We start from the raw sequence: 23,679 nt of genomic DNA, 5'->3' as shown, positions 1-23,679 counted from the left end.
ATGTCAAATAACATACTCTTGTCATTTATTGATCATATACACCACATACAGATTATGAAAGCTTAAAATGTTTAAAATACAATCGCAAAATGGCAAAGCTTCTCAAAGTTGCTGATTCTTGCAGATTACATTAATGAAGAATGTAGAAAATTTGGCTAATTTGTGAATAAATAATAAAATCCATTTTCCAGCAGCTCTGGATAAATGTGAAATTAACTGGCAGTGAGCCTGCATCACTACAAGCACACATGATGAGGCATTTCTATATAACAGGCTACTATATTGCAGGAAGCATTACTGTAAAAAGCATTACCCCACAGCTTAAAATACTATTAACATGGCTCATCAATACATTTCATCTGCACATATGGTCCATTTAGCAGCATTAGGACATCACATTATGCATAGAGTGAACCTTCCACCTAACTACTACATCCATCCTGTACATGTGTACACATGAACAGTCTTTCCAAGATGCCCCCACTCATAAGTCACTCTCCCCCCCTCTGGCCTATCAAAGTCAGCAGAATACAACTGCTACACCATTTGGTAAAGGTCAGGCAGGCCACAGACACTAATAGGTTATCATTTTCTTGCCACATAGCAAGCGAGTGAGAGAGAGACCCAAAAGGCTAAGAGACCCAAAGGGCCATTCTGACTAGTAGCTGTCACCTCATTTACAATGATATACAGTCCAAAACTAAGGTCCCAACCAGACAATAAACATGATTCGCAACCAACAAGCTCATAAACACAGCAGGCCAGTTATTTCAGGCACCGCAGCAGTTTACCACCTCCACTATAAACACAATAGGCTGCATTTGCAGAGCTTGCAAAAGTCCAAAGTTACAAAACAAAATTGTGATACTTAAAGTCTTTGTTGGTGAATTGTGTTTTGCATGTTTTTTTGTTTTTTTCAAATACTCACATGAGATCTGGTCTGTATCGGTGAATGAGGGCACAAAGGGCAAGACCGCTCTTCCAAGACATAGTAAGGTCTGTTACATTAACATTCCTATACCCCTCGGTTTGTCTCTGGCACCAGTTGAGCAGCTTACTGGACCGAGCTATAGATTCTGTTATGTGGAACAAACAAAATTAAAAGCTTGATGTTAAAGCCGCAGATTCCTGATTAAACATGGAAAAAAAAAAAAAAAAAAAAAAAATTATATATATATATATATATATATATATATATATATATATATATATATATATATATATATATATATATATATATATATATATATATATATATATATATATATATATATATATATATATATATATATATATATATATATATATATATATATATATATATGAACAGTTTCTGGGCAGTGCTACTCATCTCTTGCTGTGCAAAATTATGGCCTTGGTCAGGCAAGACTAAACATAGTATTATAAAGTTTTTCATCTGTGGCCTGATCATCAATGTTAGTACAAGTTTCAACCAGCCAGTGTTATGAACCATAAAATATAAAACTTTTATTGATGGAGAAGAGAAATAGGATGAAGATGAGAGGTTAGGAAGCCTTTAAAAAGGCTAGATCGAACATTAAATGTTTAATATAACCAAAGAGCAAGAGTTAGTACGCAAAAAGGAAATGTCATAGGCTGCAATCAGTCCATCCACAAATTTTCTTCATTCTACTATTGGTTGGTTTATATTGTTCATTCATGTGTACATACAGCAGCAAACATTTTAAAAAACAGTTAAAACTAGCAGGAATCCCTATAAAGCAACACCATGCATTTGGACTTTGTGTTACCTTGCAACTGCTTGTCAAGCAGGCAATTGTCTGGAGTGAAAATAGTTCATTATTACATTTCAACAACGGTAATTGCAGCAAAATCCTACACTCATCAATCTGCACATTGAGGACAGCTCTAACATTACTTAAAGGTACAAGGTACAAACCATTCCTGGCCAGCTTGGGGGTTGACGAGTTGATCACATTCTCAATTTCAATACGCATTTCCCTCGTCTCCCCTGTGTCAAAGAGGTGCCGCACCTGCAACAGCCACATAGTGACCACATATCTGAGATTCCAAAAATACTGTATTACATGAACAAAACACGTGGAACCAATATACATAGAAATAGTGATAGGTTTACAAAATTTACTGACTTACAATTACTGTAAAAATTCTACTATAAAGGCTGAGATTCCCCCTGGAATTTGTTGGGGACTGTACTCACCTGGCTGGGTTTGAGGAAGTTAAGGCTAATGTTGGGGTAACGTGTAGTAGGATCCACACTGTAATGACTGAAGTTTTTACTGACGTTTTCTGGTGTGGTCTGGGGCAATAGACGATATATGCTCTCCCTAAAGCACAGAACAACACATTTTACAAGACGTAACAATGTTTTTTATTGCTTAGGCAGTCACATTAGAGGAAAGAACATGAAGTAGTATACTATGGCAACAGATAAAGAAATCACATCAACACTTATCAAAGGGTACAGAGAGTCACATTCCATTTAGTGATTATGAGAACCTCTTATCCCATTAGTACAAGCAGAGGTGGGACTGATTCTTGAAATCACATACAGGCATATTTCCTAGGAAAGCACTTAAGAGATAAAAGGGTGTGTTTAAGGAGAGAGAACGGTTGTGCATGTGTGTGCACAAGTGTTTGATTATGAGTACAAGACGAGAGGTAAGTGAGTTTGGTGTGTGTGCTTCAATGTTTCCACATCCTCACCTCTCAGCCAGAACCTCAAGAGCCGTTTTTCCCTGAGCCCAGCTCTTCACCATCCAGCCTGAGTCCATGGCTGCCAGGAATCCTCGGGCAATGCCAGTGCCCATGGGCCAGAAGGGCTGAGATGACAGCGAATACCATGAATTCAAGAACCAAATATGGTCACAGAGGAACAAATGATATGAAACAAAAAGAAAATTACATAGGATTTAAAAAGAGTAAAACAGCAAAACAGACTGTAAATTGTTCCTGTAATATTACCTCCAACAGGCTATCTCCCACAAGCGCCACCAGCAGCTTGTGGCCATTGCGTTGCCGCACCATGGCAGCATTCTCTGAGGCATACATGCAGGTGAAGTCAAACATGGCTACGTCAGGCTGGCCATAGTGGTTGATGGCAAAGTCTAGTGTGGGCAGTTGGTGGCTGGTGGAGAAATCTGCAGCCTCACATGCGTAAGACAACAGGGCAGCCTGGTCTACATTAGCTCTGGATAGCAGCAGCTCTGTGTCTGCATAGTCCTACAGGAGAAACAAGAAAATAAGGTAAGACAATATGACCTCAATAAAGCCATCTAATTAAATAAAATTCTATATTCTGAATGTGAAAGCAAATCTATTGGTTATGTGATTCATGATAAACTTTCACTGTCAAATAATCGTATATCATTACAGAGTGCAATTGTATCATCTATTCAAGGTCTAAAGTAAAAAGCACATTTACACGGTTAAACTTAGGGCTCTGTGATATGACCATAAATGTGTTTCAATATAGTTCATTTCATGTCCAGATAACAATATATCATATTAGATTTTTTTAAATATATATTCAAAATGGCCAGATGGGAAGGCTAATTGGTTATTACAATTTATATTATATACTTGAAAAAGATACCCATTTGTTTTTAAATATTTTTTCCTTAGAACAGCATAGTTTTGTCTTTTTCATACCAATATCCAGTCATCAGCAAAGGGTTTGCCATGCAAGAGAAACAATAAAAACACACTGAATGGTCGAAGTTGTTGCACTAAAACTTAGGATGGGTTGATTGATTCATGACATGACATCAGGCATTCAGTTACAGGTGAGAAAACATTCCATCTTAAAAGTTGCCGGGTAGCTCTTGATGGCCGTTCTGCAGCTCTAGCTGTCTTGCTAGCTTATGTCATATACTAACAGAAATTAAAGTTTGAGCCAATTGAGCAAGCATTTAAAATTGCTTAATTTGCTCAAGAAAAGTAATTGAAAGATTTTAAAACAAGAACTACTGGTGTTCATTCACCTTTAATCTTTGAATATTTTAGAGTAATGTGTGTGAAAGAAGGCACAAAAAAAGTTGACACTGTCCAATACTTGGCTGTGCTACAGAACAGCCCAAATATCTGCACTGGAATGAACTGTAACATTCATGCTGTCTGTCCAACATGTAACATCAAATCACTGCATGCTTTCAGCGTTTCAATATGTTTTCATAAAGGGTGGTGAGAGGGACATTCTTCCACCTTTAAGCTCACTGGTTCTGTAAAGCCATGCTGTTGCTGCTGATGGGTGAGGGGAAAGGCAGGGTAGTACAAGGTATGAATGTGGGTTGTTTTTCTGATTTGCCTTGAGCGGATTAGAATTGATTTGCTTTGTACATGATTTAGCCCCCTTCTGCCAAGTCCTCACCCCTCTTCTAGCAATGTCCAAGGAGCAGGACTGAGTCAGTTTTATTGCTATAAAAGGATCTGGACTTTCTACCAAAAGACAGTGGTACTTTGAGGCCACTGCAGTATGTCTTTTGATTAATGTGCCCTCTGGCATCTGCCCTGGGTGTTTACCAAAATCCCATGAATGTCATCACCTCATCATGAAAACAAGCAGACTTGCAACCTCATGTATTGGCACATCGAAACATGCACCTGTAGAACAACTGAGAATACATTTAACAGAAATGTTAATTTAAGAAATATTTAAGGTAATTTAGAATCCAAAAGCCTCTACTACAATAAGAGTACACTTTCAGTAATGTGCATACATGAAGACAGACGTTTAAAAAAACAAAAACAACAAATTTCTTTCCGGTTTCCTGTGGAAAGTGGCCAGGGAAAGGAAACTACAGTCTATAGTGAGGACACAACCACTCGGTAAGTGTGCTTGAGTTGGCAGCTTGATCCTGAAAACTGCTGGCTTGGTTAGATCATTAGGCTGATACTTGGCAAGAACACAGAGAGGATAAAAGAAAGGAAAAACGAAAGAGACAAAAAGACAGACTTCTTATTCTGTCAGTGTGTGTGCATATAACCTTTATGCCTACTCCTAGGAGGGAATCGTCTCTCAAACACTTCCTCACTCACCAACACACAAATTCACACCAAACTAAGATCTGAGCTTAGATTACTCACATGCAAAATGACTCCTTTCTCCAGCAGGCTCTGTTTTTTGGCCGTCATCACAAAATAGTGAGTGTCATCCTTATAGTAGACAATGTTCTCCAGGTCAATACCTAAAGGGACCAATAGAAAGATGTACTGTTACAAAATACCAAAACCAATCATTTTCCTTATTGCCCTAACTAACTGCTATGTTGTCAATAGAGGAGCAATTACTGTATGCAACTCAGAGCACATAATCAAAGAAACAGGGGCATCGTCATGTCAGCAATAAACTGTGCCCACCTTGGCATCAATCCTAATTTCAAGCATTTTAATTGGATGAACTAACAAATTCTGAAGTGGGATCAAAGGACTGATATTTTTTTGGTTTACCTTTATCCGCCGATTCCTGGAGCTACAAACTCCAAAAAAAAGACATCTTTGTTTTATGTCGTATGCTGTGGTAATGAACATCACTAAAGCCATGTCGTACAGTGGAGCTGTGACTGACCTGTTGCTTCTCTGAGGTCTTGAAAGAACTTCTGGTTGAAGATGAAGGCCACGCCACTGATCTCTTCGACCTTTGCCTCTGCTGTTGTGTTCCTGTTGATGAAGTTAGCAGTGATGGCAATGGCAAGCTTGCCCCGGAACTCTTTACGATGAAACCCTGAGAATTAGGAGGAAATTAGACTGCGTATGACCTCATGATCAGTCAGGATGCAGAGACGTGAACTATATCATCAATAACAGCTTCTTCAAAAAAAAAAAAAAAAAAAAAAAAAAAAAAAAACGACAAAACACTCATAACAAACCTTACAAATACTATCTATACATCATAAATGCAACCATATGTTCTGTATGACACAACACAACTTCCTAGTTTTTCAAGATGTGGAAAAGGAGTTTAGAGTTATTCCTGAGAAAGCCTGCTGTTCCCTCTAGTGAGTCAGCAGTCAGTAGTGCAAGGAGGGGTCGTGGTGCTCTGCTCCACAGGGGTTCCCCTTTGTCAGTGTTGCTGTGTGTGAGGCCCCAGTACTCAGAGGAAACAAACAGCCAATTCAACAATCTCTTTTCTGCTCTGCTTAGAGAACAAACACTCTGTGACATTGGATGTAACACACACACAGCTGTCTTCCTGCCTTCAAATGATTATTCACACTAAAGGAACGGAGTGAGGTCAGGCACCCGACCACAGCTGTACACATGTGAGATCATAATCGCTCTGACTGACATGCAAGTTACAATTTGTGCCATTAGTGCCGTCCTTGTTCAGTCGAGGAAAATCTGCATTACTAATGCATTTCTCCCAGTCAGTACAAGCCGACTTGCCTGGTAGTGTATTTCTCCTTCCATCTGCCCCAATGATGACTTCAAACTCCAGCTCACTGACAGGGTGTGTCCTGGGGTGGATCTTAGCCCTCCAGCCTATCCCTATAGAAAACAGTGTGTGTAACCAGACAGAAATTCATCTGCCTCTGACAGGGGTCTCAGAACATACACATTTTTATATTCCATTTATTTTTCCTAGGTTTGTCTCAAAGCACCATGAATCACTCACTTTCAGTCTCTTGATCTTCAGGGGGCTCAATAAGACCCTTAAATTCTACATTAACATGGATCTCAATGCCCAGAAGGAGAGCCATTTTGAGCAGCATGAGCTGAAGCTGACGAATACCTACAACACAGAGAAGAGAAGAAAATTTGATGATATCTGAACACAATCTTATATTTTCCAAATGCACAGGAAACAACAAATATTACTGCTCACTGATATGATCAATAGCTCCAGCACAGAACTTCCCATAGAACTTCTTGGCTCCGAGGCCCCTGAGGTCCTGGATGGTAAAGGGCCAGAGGTGCAGCACATTGTTCCTGGAGAAAGCATCTCTCTTTTCAAGCACCACCACTCTGGCCCCCAGGAAAGCCAGTTCGATAGCTGTACGTAAACCGCATGGCCCCGCACCAATAATCAGACACTAGCAACAAAGAGACAGTTATATTACGCCCTTTAATATAAAGAAATCAAAAATCCTTCTGGAAGGTACAGCAATTGTATTAAGATATTCCTTGACACAAAGGATCTCACTCAATTGAAGGCACCAACAAGCAATGCTGCCTTTACATGAATCATAGGGTTTGTGCTGATGCAGGTTTACCTTTGTGTTGGCACAGGCACGGCCCTTCTTGTACTCTTTATGGCTGGCCCGCTTATCTAACTTGGCCCAGAGTGCCTTGGCCTTCCAATAGTTGAGTTTAGACTTGAGTTTGTGATAGAAGACCCTGTTCTCAGTGGGCTTGACATCCAGGTGGTCACACAACTCTTGGAAGGCCTTGAGTGTGCCCTTACACGTAGTTGCCTGGACAAAGTTGTCAAACAGGAAATGGGCCTGGTTTAACCCCTCTCCTCCAGTTGCACTGGCACCTCCATCCCCCATTTTCCAGACACACACACTGGGCTGTCAGGGCCCTTCACCCCCACCCCCCCCAGGAGGGGTCTCTGGATCCAGCCCCAGTCCTGGAATATCCTCTCTCTGGTGGAGGGCTTTAACTCCCAGATTCAGGTATCTTCATTCTGTCAACGTAAGGGAGATAAGTAAAAAAATAAATTGGAGGATAATTGAATTTTCCACTGCAAAGTTAAGTAAAAAGCTGTTGCCACAATGGAGAATAAAAAGAATTTATGATAACGGCTTTTGAATCCCCAAATGATACCAACATGGTTCAATCCAACATAAACAGAAACTTTAATTAGAGACTATAAGAAATTCATGAGAGATGGAAAGAATATCAGCCAAGTCCTTGCAACTACTTCTCTCTTTTGGCATCATTTTATTAAAATGCACCCTAACTAAACAAAAATAATAACAAAACAGCTGGTGAGGCAAGCAAGCAAAGATAAAGATCAGGTCATTTGATGTCTTGCGCTCATTGCTCTGCTGCTACATGACCTCAAAAAATCTCTTATCTTTCTAGGAATGAGGCGCCTGGACACAGGAAGGGCAATGGACTTACACAAAGCAAAACAGGAAAGAGACAAGGCACAAGTGTGTAGACATGTCTATGTGGCACACAATCACTCCAGACAGACTTCAGACACAGGGGAAAAAAGCCAGTTATTCCACAAAATACAATCATTAATGTTCTTTGGCATGTGTAGATGAGCTGTCATGACTGGGATGTTTTGGTGGACTCTACATCTGAATCTAGCAGTAATTAGTAGCATGAGCAGCCTTTTGAAAAGTCAACTTTACTCAACACCAGTGAGAGTATAAAAAGACAGCAAGAGGGCAAAAGAAATCTTACAAGGAGAGCACTGTGTCGAAGGGATTCATGATCATTGTAAAACGCGTTTGATCCAGTCTATGAGCTGAATCCTACAACTTTAGCGAGGCAGTAGTTTTGGTTTGCAGTATCTACCAAATAAGGGAAACAATGTTAAAACTGGTCTTGCTTGTTCAAAATGCAGTGTTTCATCAAATAGTTTTTACATGACTTTGACATTCAAAAGAGTTTCCCCAAGATTTAGCGTTAGTCACAAAAATAGACAAATAGCTTACAAATTAGTGGCACATAGTGTAATTCAGCATTTTCTTGGAAATTATTAGATGAAAACAAAACATATGAATCTCAGTAATTAGCTAGACAAAATTCTGGTCTTTAGAGATGCTAATTGTTAAGCTTTGAGGAAGAAGTCATTGCAGGTGAAGACAACACCCAGTAACTAAACACATGAGTAACACCCAATACTACACTGTCAGCCAACTCTCTCTGGTAATGCCTCAGGCTGAACTCCACTGTCCAGAATGTTGAGATAGTTCATGGAAACTAATGTAGTCCCCATCCCAGTAGCAAAACATGATGAAAGGAAGGCAGGAACAGACGTCAGCTGTCCTCCTTTTCAGACTCTGCAAAGTCCTTACTGTAGTCAAAATAGCAGGATCTGGGTTTCTGAGGCAATAAAGAGCAGATAGCATCAACACTGAAATAATAAACAGGGTAGGGAGGTTCTGACTGACTGTATCAGTATAATTCAGCCACTATTCATTAATGATTCAATCAATAGTCCTAAACTCCCTTGTCAATATTAGCTTTGTGACTGAAAGTCACAAATATAATAAATGTCACTGAAACAGCTTTTCAGGAATCCTAAGACTGCTCCCCTTTATTTCTACAAGGACTTGAGATGCTGTGGTTTACTGCAGAGCAGAGCATATTGAGCTGCAGTCAAGGTCCCACTTTCTATAGTGTCTGGCAAAAGCTTGGATGCTGTAAGTGAGCAAAGAAAAGAGGGTAGAGTTTTGAGGTTATTCCAAGTTAAACTTCTGAGGCACGGCTAAACTGTGCCAGTTTCCTGGCACGTGGCAACAAGCCATAATTATTTATGTGTGACAAGTACAGCCTCAGATGTTTGATGGATAGGTAATTGCATTAGTAACTACAGTTGCATGTTAGTCCGCAATCTATACCACATCCGGTGATGGAAGTATAAACTGATCAACACTTAAAGGCCGGTCAAGGGGACCCTAAGCAAAATAAGCCCCACAATCCTCCATAATTTTTTTAACTCAATCATTAAATGCAAGAAATGAAATCACAATGTATCAGAATAGGAAAGCAGGTCATCTCAAACTCAAAGCCTTGTAAAAATTATACTGCACTTAAAAAAAGAGTTTGGAAGAAGGAACAATCCAGCTATTTTCTCTTTTTTGTGAGCACTAACTTTCTGTTCTAACCAGGAACAAAAGTGAGTCCCTCTGTGAGTTGTTTGTTTACGACTTAAGACATGTGGGTAACAGATGTCCCAATAATGATACCGGCGTCAGGTATACCTGCTCTTATGTACTTGTACTCAGACAACTTCACAGATACCCCTCCCAATACTGTTACCTTATGTTAGTTAAGCAGGTAGGCTGAGGTGGAACAGTCTATGTCTAAGTGATATCGACAGAAGTTTTGCTCTGCTAAAGTCTTAAGACCTAGTTGTTAACGGTCATTCTCAGAGATTATTTAAACAGGTTTAATATTGTCAACTGAAACAGGAACAACTGAGTGAGTTCTACAGTAACTAGTATCCTGAAGTTCACTTTGCTTCACAAGTTTTTTTTACCTCCATATTTCTCTGCAGACTCTATAGACCATGTTTCCTTCGGATCTCATCCCATAATTGTGCTTTGTTAGCTTTTAAAACGCAAGTACTTGCACTCTGGAAGAAAATGGTATATGGACAACTCCAATGTGTGCTTTTAAGACATCAGAAAGGTAAGGAATGAGATTGTATAACCTTAATGACACTTCTGAGAAAGTTAGCTATAAACATCCAACACTTTCAGGTCTATAGGAGAAGACAGGGTGACATTACTGACTATGCCTGACTATTTACTTACTAACACACATCCACTGAAATCCTAAAATTCTTCAGGGGGGGGTGTATGTGTGAATGCGACTGACACTCGCTCCTGACATTATAAAGACTTTATCCTATTAGCCCCCTCATCCAAAGCCTGTATTATGTGGTTGAGACCAAGCATGATGTTTGTTTGTTTATTAAAATACATTGCTCTGATGTGCTATAAACAAAAGTTTTAAATCATGTTGCGCCTCCTGTGTGCGCTGACCATACACTGAAATGTGTGCTAGGGGAGTTCCTCCCATGAGGACAATTATAACTCTGATGACTTCTGACAACACAGGACAATGTCTGGGAGAGATTTTTCCCGATATTGTCCGGAGTTCATATGTGAAACAGGCTTAAGATGCTGTGTCACCATATATGTGGAGGTGAGCTGTCAAAAGCTCAGCCAGGCTCTTCTATGACCATTGTAACAACAATAAACCTGCCTGGCCTAATTGAATAATAGTCTCCTGCCTGTCCCATATGCCCACAACAGGAGTCATCGTCCCCTATATAAACGGTGACTGAAGGACCCTTAGATCTGCGTTATACTTTATGACCTAACCAACTAAAATTCCAGCCAACTTTGAAGTGCATAGGAAAAAGAAAAAAAATAGTTAAGCATGCATTCAAAACCTCCCCATGGATGGCATGCAGGATCTCAGACTATACCTTCATGGAATTCACACAAAAATTACGCAAATGTTTTCAAGCCTCCTCCCCAACTACACATACCCACACAAGCAAGCCTATGCAGCTAAATGGCTATATTACATCACACCTTGAGCTAAAAATAGTACCAGACAGTAAGCCACTAAGGTACAGTAAACATCTGAGAGCATGGCTTTTATGTACTGTAAACTGACACTACAGTTCTAGTAATAATAAAAAATTAAAAAAAAAAAAAAAAAAAAACAACAACATACCTCCATCTATCTTTAACTGCTTATGCTTTTCTGGGTCATCGGCTGCTTGAGCCTTTCCTAGCGGTCATTGGGGAACGGCCCACCTTGGACATGTCACCAGTTTACCTCAGAGCCAGCCCAGACAGACATACACAGAAAGACAAACATTCGCACTCACAACTACTGGCAATTTTGAGTCACCATTAACATGCATGTCTTTGGCATTTACAGTGGAGATCCTTTAGGTGTGCCAAATTTGTGTTTGTTATCTACTAATTTCACTTACGTCAAGAATATAACTAAAATCATTACAGAATAAAGAACAATGTGCTTTACAAAACACCTAATTTCAAAAATAGAACAAACATAACTAAAAGGAATCAAATGAGTTTTAGGCAGCCACTCCCCAAATGTAAACATGGTGAGCAAACACAATCTAAAAGCTTTAAGATAAAAAACTAAAAGGCATTTCCAAAAAGAAAATGCTCTGTGAATGCCGTAGCCCTGAAAGGATTTTCTAAGCAAAGCTGCAAAAACAATTTTTGCTGAAAAGTAGAAAATAAGCAGAATTGAAGGTTAACTTTTTTGCCTCGAGTAGATGTAACATGAAGTAGAAGTATAAAAAAAAAACCTGGAAACTGTAGAAATGTAATAGCTGAGTGAAAAGTTTAAGTTAAACACCTGAAGAAAAGAAGAATTTATAAACTACTATAACATGATGTTTTGAAATGGTCAAAGTTAAATTCTTAGCCTGTCAAAGTACCAGATATAAGATGAAACAAGCTCAACCGTTTTTTGCACGAAAACGAAACGAAATGTACGATACTTTAAAAAGTATAAAAGATATTTAAAAAGCAGTATACATGCATTAATGTCCTTTTTAATTTTGAAGTTTGTAGCTGAAAGTTAGGTGCCAAAAACCTATGGGAGATGGAAAAAAAAAAAGAATAATAACACAACAACTACAACAACAATTAGAATAACAAACTTGAAGTATTCACAGTAGAAAAGTTAAGTAAACTGCTTATCTGCCATAGCAGCACAGAATAGCAGGCATATGTCTTCCTGAGTGTGTCCTTTAATAGTATTTTTTTCTTTATCTTCAGCGCGAGGATAAGTGATGCTCAAAAACACCATGGGAGATAAAAGTAATGTGTCTACTCTTCTCCTCTTGTGATGTTTCTACTGAGGGGTAAGTATCCACACAATCATCAATCAGAATTGCAGCATACATACATACAATTTACCTGTAAAAACCTGTAATAACACTTAGATTGTAATTGTATGCCTGTGTGCTCCTCTTCCTGTTTACCTCAAGAATGTGTATCTTTGTTCTTCAGAGATAATTCCCTTTGGATTATGATCCACTAGAGATGGCTGCATTAATGTCAATTACAGAGCAGTGCAAAAACAAGTGTGATCTATTCATGGGTCGCATGTAGGCTGCAAATGGATCGTAAACAGCAACAGGAATCTAGTTTTCTCCTCTAACTGCATCATTTGTTGGTGATGAATGTGTACAATTTGGGGATCAGAAATTTAAATGAAAATGCTAGGGAAAAGGTTTCATTGAATAACTATTTTGGGAAATGCATTTATTAGCTTTTTTGGCTTAGAGTCTGTCTGTCACATCTGAATCTCAACGAAGACATATTCATTTTATGTTTCAATAAAAACTGGAAGAACTTTGGAAAAGGTAGCCTGGCTAGCTGATTTTAAAAGACAACAACAAAAATAAATTGAAATCAAAAACCCACAAATAGCTTCTTTAATCCATACAAAACCTGCATAAGTGTGTCTGTCTGAGCTAGCTGCTACCCCTTCGCTCATTAAGCTAAGCTATAAACTACAAGAAGCTAACCTAAAGCAAACTAATCGAACATCAATTGGCTATTGCTCCTTAGGTGTTTCACCTATGGTGGACAATACAAAGTTGTAGGGCAATACTATTAATGACAATCAAATAGAATTTTTTTCAATTCTTTTTTTTTTGGGCGGGGGGGTACAAAAACCAACACCAATGACAAATCCTGATATCTTTCTTAGACTCTTACAATGTGAGAGTTTAGCCTTCTGAGATGCACATATGAGATGCCCAAGTACAGGTGCAGATGTAAACACATCATCACGATATTGGTATAACCATAGTTTTAACACATATTTAAATGCATTAAATTCAAATGTATTTTTTTAAATTCAAATTTTAGAAAGTTTCCACGGTTGTTCACAATTTCTGTTTCTGCTTGCGAATCGTCGCTGTAAACATAACACAGGAATGTGAAAGCCTGAAGTCAAACACTGCAGCCAAAGTCTTTTCGAACAGCAGTATCAGATAAAAAGGTGTATATAAGATTTTTTTTTTTTTTTTTTTGTATTAGATTAAAAAAAAAAAAACAAGTCTATAAAATCCAGTGTAGAAAGTATGTCTGTCAAAACTGGAAGATGCAGAAATATTATCAACTAAATAATAGATTGCATATGTCTGCACACAGATCTCAGCTACAGACTCAGCCCTAGAGCTTTATTCACATTCACAGGAGTGGAGAGGGTTGTGTGTCTATTCACATATGCAGACAAAGCCTCAGAGCATTTGACTGAAACTCAACTTGCTTCTAGCACAGGCTGCATCCAAAGCTTCAGGCTTTTGAATTACTTCTGAAGCTGACAGGCAGGCTGCAATTGTGCAGCTGAGTGCTAAAAATGTTAGACATTTACTCCAGCTCCAAGCAAACTATCAGCTTCTGAGCCAGTAAAAATAAAACCCTAATGTTGTCTTATCACTAAACAGAGTGACAAATTAATACTCCAGTTGGAGCACTGGAAAACATTTACATTCATCACTTCTGCGATGTCCTTTGACTTTTTGCCAACCTGATTACTGGTACCATGTGTCATCTTTTTTTCATTCCTGTCTGATCACTATACATCACACTATCAATAAATTATGCTGGATCCCCTCCAATTAATCCCAGTTATTTCAGTATGCATTTTAGGAATTTTTAGGGTGCTTTTATTTTTTTTATTTTTTATTTTTTTTTTAAACCTAACAAGACAAGTACTATGCTCCTTCTGACAAAGCCCCAGGTATGTATATGAACAATGTACAGCATAATAAAGAAATATGTGCTTTATTATGCTGTACATTGTAGCAAAAGCCTAGCTCGGCTTGCCCTTGTCAAATTATGTAATATTAAAGGGATAAAGTAAATATATTTCAGAAGTCCTACCTCAAGAATATTACTGATGCTGTATGCATCTGATTCTGGTCTAAGCTGCCTTTCAATTATGCCCAAAAAGGGGCTTTAACTCAGCCTGTGCCCAATTACATTTGTGAACCACAGGCCAGTATCGGACCAATTCCAACCATGAGAGGGAATTTCAAAGGGATTGGTTTCAAAGCAAATAAATAGCTCAATGTACTCAAAGTCTTTTGCCTCAAATCACTCGGGAATATTGGCTACTGACAAAACATTCTCTTATAAAATTTATGTTGGTAACAGCTTCCTGTGGCCTGTGTCCAAACTGCTTGCTAGTGTCAGGCATGGTCGATCAAACCTGCCTGCCAGCACTTGTTGCAGCTGATTTAAGAAAACTCTCTAATCCCAACTTGAATGGCACTTTTCCCACCTTTTAATTACACGAGCATTACAACAATGCAGCTATGAAGAGTTAACCTCAAAAGCAACAAATATGACAACAATAAAGAAAAAAAGCACTGTAAAGCACAGCTATTCATACCTTAGCGCTATCAAATATCAACACTACTCATAAAAATCTTCATGGGTTTACACATTTGGTTATCTGTGTTGTTCGTTTGCATACTTCACACTAGAGTGTGCAGTAAGATTAAGGCATGAATCCAATTATTCAAATACTCTGATCCAGCCGTCCCAGGAAACTAGGAAGTGCAATCTGAAGCCAGAAGGTTACAGAGTCAACACAGACAAGCCTCAGAAGCTTAGTCGTGACCGGTCTGGAATGGAACCATGCAGTACAGAAGAAGATGATATATCAGACCGGGAACAGAACCATTTCATCTATGTATGAGTCTTTTTATATAATAAAGGATGAATGTAGACAGAATTAGGAATGTGGTATCTCTAACATCATCTAACATTCAAATCATTCAAAGTGGATTTACTTTGTCATGACAAACCAAACATATTTCACTCATTTGTGTGTGTACATTAAATGATGGACAGGAATATAAATAGTGGAGCCTTGAAAATAAAATTATAACGTTAGGCATCTAACTAGATCACACATTTAACACACAAAGGCTAACCCACAGTATACATGTGATTCTGGCAGGCAATGGGAAACTGCAGTGCAACTCTGTTCACTGTTTCAGCTTTGCTCTTTTCCCCCAATCTTAATTACAAAGCCAATGTTTAGAGCTTCAGCAAACAGAACAGAATTCCGCTGTTGCGACCCAGAGGTTATGGGATTATGGATGTCCCAGTGTCAGTGCCGAATGCCGATACCAGTAGTGGGCATTGGCCCCACTCCTGCCTTTGTGTAATTGTTTTCTGTACTTGTCCTCTCCAATATTGCACTTGATGCCATGTTAGCCTCTGCGGGTATATGTTCTTAGGTTTACAGTTGTGTTAAGATAACTGATGGTGACAAAAGTAAAGCGTAATGCCAGCTCTGCTAGAGTAAATACTTGTACACACTCTAGTAAGAAAAATTGATATCGGGACATCCCTATAAGATAAGAAAAAAAGTCATAATTAATGCTGATGTGTCATTATCGGTTAACGGCCTGTCAGCACATAGAGTAGTTAAAATCAGCTCCACTTTTACCAACAATGGTATTTTTTTATTAATTACTGAATAGGATTTGATATAATTACCATAATGCACATTTTTTTTAAAAAACATGTGGACAAATCTTCTTACTTTAGTACTTACTTTTTATTTCTGTAAAAGATTTGAAATGGTTATTTTTTTTAGACCAATAACTGCACTTACGCTTAAGTATTGAGTTTGTGTACTTCTACATACATACACAGTGTATGGCATTTTACTGTTTAATGATCACCCTTGACCTCAATGACATTATTTATGCCATCATTGTTAATGTTGTGACTAATTGGTGTATGAGTGAGCAACTGTGTCTGTTCATTTTAGAAATCCTTTTTACAGTAATCCGATATACACACACACGTAAGCTTTTATCAGATAGCAACATGCAGAAAAGATAGAAACGACTTATATAAGATGATAAATAAGCAAGAGCTAGACAAATCTGTACATTACTGAGGAAAATGCATTAAAAAACACTGAAAACCCAAGAGTATTTCACAAATACATGTTGACTTGGCCTTTCATTGTTCATTTTAGGTATTAAATCTTTGAATATTTCGTGCCTCATTGGAAATAATTTCATGATCAATATTAGCTGCCAGGGCCAAAGATTCAATCGACTGTTTAGCTAAGCCATAATACGGGATGCAACAGTGACACACAGTCAGCACAAGCCATAATCCTGTCACATCCACGCTTGTTTCATCTAATCTACATGGACACGGCTGCAAGCAGTTCATTCGGTAAACAAGTCAGGGATGTGTGGGAACTGTGAGATGAGGGGAATCAGTGGAATGTGCTACCAGCAGTCATTTTTTTCTATCTGAACGACCAGCACCTTTGTACAGGCCTGCAGATGCTTTGATCCATCTTACAGGTTAACATTCCTCAAATTTGGGGGCTTGTCAGAATCAAGTAAACCACTAACAGCTCTGAGAACTCCAACAGACTGGGGAAATAGTTTATATTTACACTGAACTCAATAGTAAAGTGAAGGCCAGGATACCTAATAGGATGACTGTAAACTGAGGACTGTGGAAAGCAGGTATTCAAATATCAGCTGGGCAAGTCATGCCCTCTCTGGTATGAGGTTTAGCCAGTGAGTGCATACTAATAAACTCTTTTGGTGTTGGTGATCATTGTGCCTGTATTGAAATCTCCCATTTGCACAATTAGATTAATGCTGCATTTTGACTCACTCTTTCATTCACCGTTTCCATTATGATAAATTAAATCCATCTAATTTCCCTTTAGAGATTATCTATGTGAATTAAACACATATGCACATTAAAAAAGACAGCAATGTAAGAAAATGCAAGACAGGCCTTCTTCCAAACCTCACATTGCTCAATCACTTCATCTCCCTCGTGCCAATTCCACTAAAAAAGTCCAGCACACCCAAGACCAGAGGAAGGTCGGCCTTCCTGTGTGAACTGTGCAGAGCTACAGACTCATCCAGTAGGAAGGTAACTGAACACCCACACAATGTGAAATGTGCTGATAGCTTTATAGAAGAAATCATGAAAACAGATTCCTCCTAAATTACAATTTATTCCCTGTCGTGTATTACAAGATAGTCGAACCAAGTTTTAACAGGTTCTGCAAAAATCATACTTAAACAACAGATGAAAACCTGAGACCTTGACTTCAAACCATGTTTCAATAAATGCATAGAAATTATGGGTGAGCAGATGGATTAAAAAAACAAGTGGAGAGGATTAGAAAAAAAGGGGGGGCTTAGACAGACTATAAACAGATTCCAGTTTGATTCAAAGTAGGAAGTGTACGACTGTAAAATAGGACCTGTTAGGAGCAGTGCATTAAACTATGTGGCATTAAAGTAACTCAAATGATTTGTGGGTTGGTTTGAATATTGTTCTAACAGGAGTTTCGGAAAATGTGGCAGCCCTGTTGTAGAATTACTAAGAAGAAAGTGGGGCTACATTAAATAAATGACTATAGTTACTTTTCTATTCCTCACTTCAAAACTTCCACGCCCTAAGAAAACTTTGCATCAATTTCTACTGACAGTAACACTATTCTAACCATAAACATCATTTTGGTCAGTTATGATGCTGTAATAATTATGTAGTAAATCTGTACAGTGCAGTAAACGATTACAGTTGAGCAGGTACAGCCTTTTGGGGGCACAAATAAAAGCCCCTTCATAGGCTCAGCTATTTGTCACCCTTGGGTGTATGCTTAAATTAAATTCATAGTTTGTTACCTTTAAAAGGTTAAAAGCCTGGTTTTGGCAACTTGTGGACATCTCCAGTCCCCACCTTCATGTTAAAAAAAAAAAAAAAAAAATGTTCACATTCATCTGGGAAAGAAGATTTAGTTATCACGTCTGCCAAAGAAGAATTTGTCTCTTGTCCAGATAGGCAGATAAAAAGGCCCAGGGATTCCTCCACATACAAGCAGAGAGTGAATGTGAAATATGATGTGGTAGACTGAAGTGAAAGGATTTGACTTTGAAAGAAAGTTAGCGGCTATAGGTTCTGTGCATTTACAAGCCTTATCACTGAAAAGGACAAGACCTGGTTAGTATCAACATGGATTTAATCTATCAGCCTACAACATGTTAGTTTATTGATTGAGTGAATCCAAGCCTGAACAGGCTGCAAAGTTTGTAATTTAACAGGTTCAGATGGATTGGGGGGGGGGCCTTTATCTTACTGGTGAGCTAGTACATTATAGCTGACTTTCGGCTATATATCGGTATACAGAGGAACATTTAGGTGTCTACTGTCTGCCAAATACAGGTGGAAGCACAATAGACAGATTATTGGTTAGTTTATAATAAGTGGTCATTTTAACTTTCAATAACAGAAACATAGTAGTAGAGGTAGTAACGTTCAGAGGTCAAAATAAAATCTCACTGGCGTGGCCTTAAGAATGTTTTGTAATACTGACCTGCCCCTGAACTGAAATGTAGAAGAACTGACCAAGAAGTATTGAGTATGCTATAAGAGATCACAGAAGCAAACATGGCACATACCTATAAATCATATTTAAAAAAAAAAAAAAAAACTTACATTTACTCTGCAAAATCTAATGTGCATAATGCATCAGATTTAAGTAGAAATATCACCTTGTGGTTGAATGATTCTCCAAACCAAAGTTGCAAATTCTATCCAGAATCTTATTTTAATCGGTTCATGCATGAGTCTAAGTGAGTGTTTGCTCCAGATACAACGAAATTCCCTCCAGGCATTTCCTGACCTTTGGTTAATAAAACTAATCACTACATAACTGAATTTTGGTAAACATTTGTGCCAAATCTGATGAAATTTCCTCAAGGTGCACTAGTGATATAGCATTCACAAATAACTAATAAATAAGTGTTTACCCTTTCCAAGTTCCAAAATTTGAAGAAGTTCCCTTAATGCATTCCTATTGAATGCAAAAATAGGACAGGCGTACAACCTGAAAACATAATGCTATTGGCTATGGCCATATTGTGCAGAATTGAAAAGAAATCGTATTGGCTGTGAAGAAGGATGGTGAAAGATACATATCATCTACAATATTTCGTGTCCTGTGGGAACTAGACACATATAATGGAAAGAAAAATGTGACACAACATTCTTGAGTTTTTACATTAGAGCTTTTATATATTTAGTTCTAAAAATGGTAACATAATACAGTTAGTTGATTGCTTCTAGCAGGCTGTTTAGTTTTACAATGTCTGACTCAACAGTGAGGAATACACTAATTAACATTGTGACCTCATTCAGTAAAGGACAGAGTTGAAATGATAACACACCAACTGTCCGGCAGCACACTGATTTCTCCAATAGTGAGTGCCTGCTGCAGAACCAAACCTTTAAACAGTTAACACCAAGCAAATAGCATCTAGCTACAGATGTCTCTCCTTTTAAGGATATGCTGAACACTGGACCGCTTCCAGTATCCACGATGGTTGGACATCAACAGGGGCCAACAACATCCCTCAACCACAGCAACGGACCTCCTGGCAATTGGGATACATCCAGAAATTTATGACACAGCAGGAGCTGCCTAGATTGGACTTCCTGCCTCCTGTCCTTTGGTACAGTTACCAAATCCATGCTACTATATAGGGTCATGGGGTTGCCAGAGCCAGACAGGAACTCACTAAGTGAGAGGTCACAGAGGCCCATCCATGTTCACATACCAGCCAATGATGCAAGAGAGTAGTGAGAAAACATGCAACGTCAATCCTGACTCATTTATGCTGAGTAGTTTCAAGGTATGTAGGTTAGTGCATGACTTGTTTTGGCCTCTGTAATTTAACTTCCCTTCAAACAGGACAAAGAGGTACTTTCTAAAACAAGAGTGTGCTGAAGCTTACAGAGCTGCATTTAAATTTATTTAACATAAAATTCCACAAAATATGTACGCTAAATCACAGACAAATTATCACTGTATTTTTTTATTCAGACTTTATTTTACCAGGAAAAACCCCATTGAGATTAAAAATCTCTTATCAGTAGTGTCCTGGCCAAGACAGGCAGCAACACAATCCACAAGTTCAACTGGTATTAATCACAATATCAGTATATACTGTATTTTCAATATGGGGCAATTTGTGGAAAGTGAATTCTTAGATGGTAATTTAATACCTCTAAAATGTAGGTACATCTTTACATTGATGCCCAAGTCCCAGAATTCCAACAGTCTTATAACACAGTCCTTCCAAATTATTTGCAACATGGTGCAGAGATATTAAAAGCATGGTTATTTAGGTATAAAAACGATACCAATAATATATTGTTATCCTTAAGTTCTAAACTCGATTGTCTTGTTGCTGTTATTGATATATAGAAGTAATTTCACTTTCAAACAGAGACTTTGGAAAATTTAAAAATATGCAAAGTAATGCTGTTCCATACTGTATTGAATATCAGAAATCTTCAATAAATATCAATATCAACTGATGACAATTGTAATTCAAATAATTCAAAGCATCTGACCAGTTCTACAAAGGTGCAAAACATCAAGATTAAAGTGGCACGGTCCTTTCCTCTACATTATTTGTTGCAGAAGACACTGCAGAGTATAGATTACTTCTAACTATATACAGTAGTCTGACCCAGCCCCTCTCCAGAAAGCCAGACTGTAGGCTTCTCATTCTCCTGCCCGGAGTCTGCAATCAAGCAAACATCCTCCTCCTCCGCGGCTCCACATCCTGATCTCTTGAGAGTGAATCTGTGAGTTATGATAATGCACGCAGCTCAGCACAGGCAGTACATCCCAATTCACTTGTGCCTGCCCAGCAACCTCTTGCAACTCCTCTAAGGATGTCCAAAGTCTAGCATAGCTAGAGTTGCTGCAGCCCAAAAAGGAGGTGGGTGAAACAAAGTTCAATACCACTGAATGACAGAACCAATCCTACAACACTCAACCTAGACAAGATAAGAGTCTTTGTCAGAGAGGCAAATGCCTGTCAATTTTGGTCCACACATTGACCTGTATGGGAAAACCTAGGTCAGCTGAAGAAATGAGGCAGTGTGCAGTCCTTCAGTAACCCTTCAACTAAATGCATTAATCTGCATAGATAAAGAGAATTTAAGTGAATAGGAATCAAACTATGTTGAGATATAACACAAAAGTCTTATGGGTACAAATGGTCTGAATTACGGAGATATAAATGTAGTGTTATGCTTCAAAAGCCCCTCTGACTGTTTTGAGCAGAAACATCAAGTTTTCCAAATCCCCACTTAGGACTTAGTGTATGCTAAACTCATTTTCTGGAGAATCTAAAAAACAAACTGCTTATTTAAGATAGAAAAAAACTCCCAAATGGTTAAAAATACACCTTACACTGTATGGCTTCAACAGATAAACTGTAACAAAGCATTCAATCAGAGCAGTTAAACGTGCCTTGTCATTTATTGGTGAGTGGCTGTTGGAACAACCTAAGTAAGAAATGTTTATACTACTAAAAATGTCCTTGTTGACGGTGGTACGTGTATATAAACAGGTTTTCTCCCTTGAGAGGAATAATCAAGTAGGTGTATTTAAGGCTACAACACAAACACAACCAGAAACGTCACGTACTCAGGTGTCGCACTGTTGGACATGGCGTAGTGGTATTATTATATGCTCTGAGAGAACTAATTATCCCCATAGAAGTAACGCTACTTTTAAAAAAAAAAAGATACACTTGGAGAAGAAACGATTTACGACAAGATTGTTTCAAGAGGAGGACATTTCACTTTACATGATCTGTGCTGAATAATTAATTGCCCCCCACCATCCACCACATTCCACAAACTACTAACCAGATGACCGTCAATTCACCATTACGGCTACGTGCGGGTACTAAGTGAATATAAATGTCAGATTTATTACAGGACGGTGTAGTTAAATCGTTGGTTGCTCTCATAAAACCACCAGACCGTATCAGTCCCGAACGTGCTGAGGTGTGCTCGGATCCCAGGGTGGTGTTAAAAATGCACCGCATTTGCCAAGCGATCGGGAGGAACGTCTTCTTCTTACCTTTGAATCCAGTGTGTTTATAATCCACTCAGATATCACGGGGACGAGTCCATGGCCGCGTACAGATCCAAACTCCCGTAAAATCCACAACATTAGTCTCTCATCTAGCGTGCGTTGCCTGCAAAATGCAGAGCGGGGAGCTACACAGAAGACCAGAAGGCGCAACTTGAAACTGACGGAGAGGGATCGGTAGAAACCATTACAACTACATGGAGGGGAGTTAGCAAATGAATAATTAACAACATGCTACTGAAACTTTAATTCTTACCATTTGGACCCACGTTTATATGAAAATAACTTCAGAATACAATTTTACGTCGACCATTTTTGGGAAAATCCTGTTATGTTTTCGTGTATGGACATTTGTTTTTTACTGGAAACCTCAAACCCCCCAAATCTCATTGGAAGAAGCGTGCGTGTTGAAGCCCAGTTTAATCCGATTGGTCTCTCCCAACGTGACGCAGCAGTGCTGCTGCCTTCGCATGGTGTCAGAAACATTAGTGGTTTACACTAGTGATGGGAGTTCAGTCTCTTTTTAAAGATTTGGCTCTTTTGGCGCGGCTACATTAAAAGAGCCGGATCTTACGGTTCCAAAATGACTCTTCATTTATTATCACTTGGAGCCTTAGGTTTTAGCATAATTTAGCAAGTATGAATAGTTTGTGTTTTGTAAGCAATTTGTAATTCAGTGTTTACATAAAAGCCTTATTTATGAGCCAACAGGGGTTTTATCTGCGTTTGTTTTAATTTTTTCTGTGGTCGCTGTGTCTTGAAAGGTTAGGTGGATTAAGAAGTGTATGTATAAGTGTACTGGTGACAGTTTTCCTAACCAGTTGTCAAGGGAACAATGTTTGTTTACAGTTATTGGAGACTACAAAGGTAGAGGTGGAGAGCAACAAGGTAGTAGTGGAAAGTTACGTGTGTAGTTACACAGTACATGGTTTCTTACCTGGTTCTGTGGAATTATTTTAAGAAACATTTTCTGTGGAATTACTTTGTTCTCTGCTCAATGGGAACATGGAACTCAAT

The 23,679-nt window shown here is 38.5% G+C and overlaps 1 protein-coding gene across 1 annotated transcript in view; it reads right to left on the bottom strand.

Annotated features, from left to right (window-relative positions):
• mical3a (microtubule associated monooxygenase, calponin and LIM domain containing 3a) overlaps positions 1-22,809 on the bottom strand; it is a 59,120-nt gene extending 36,311 nt beyond the window's left edge. Inside the window, 13 exon segments of the mRNA XM_067503095.1 lie at positions 929-1,076; positions 1,773-1,802; positions 1,922-2,015; positions 2,204-2,330; positions 2,710-2,825; positions 2,968-3,225; positions 5,089-5,189; positions 5,570-5,725; positions 6,388-6,489; positions 6,617-6,733; positions 6,827-7,034; positions 7,215-7,630; positions 22,651-22,809. Of these exon segments, the coding sequence (XP_067359196.1) occupies positions 929-1,076; positions 1,773-1,802; positions 1,922-2,015; positions 2,204-2,330; positions 2,710-2,825; positions 2,968-3,225; positions 5,089-5,189; positions 5,570-5,725; positions 6,388-6,489; positions 6,617-6,733; positions 6,827-7,034; positions 7,215-7,493 (1,736 nt within the window). The 5' untranslated portion in view covers positions 7,494-7,630; positions 22,651-22,809.
• Between the last annotated feature and the right edge of the window lie 870 nt (positions 22,810-23,679).

The sequence above is a fragment of the Channa argus genome, chromosome 4 (assembly GCF_033026475.1).
Source record: "Channa argus isolate prfri chromosome 4, Channa argus male v1.0, whole genome shotgun sequence".
Classification (NCBI taxonomy): Eukaryota; Metazoa; Chordata; class Actinopteri; order Anabantiformes; family Channidae; genus Channa; species Channa argus.
The sequence above is the reverse complement of the archived record's forward strand: the minus strand, read 5'-3'. Positions and strand labels throughout refer to the sequence as shown.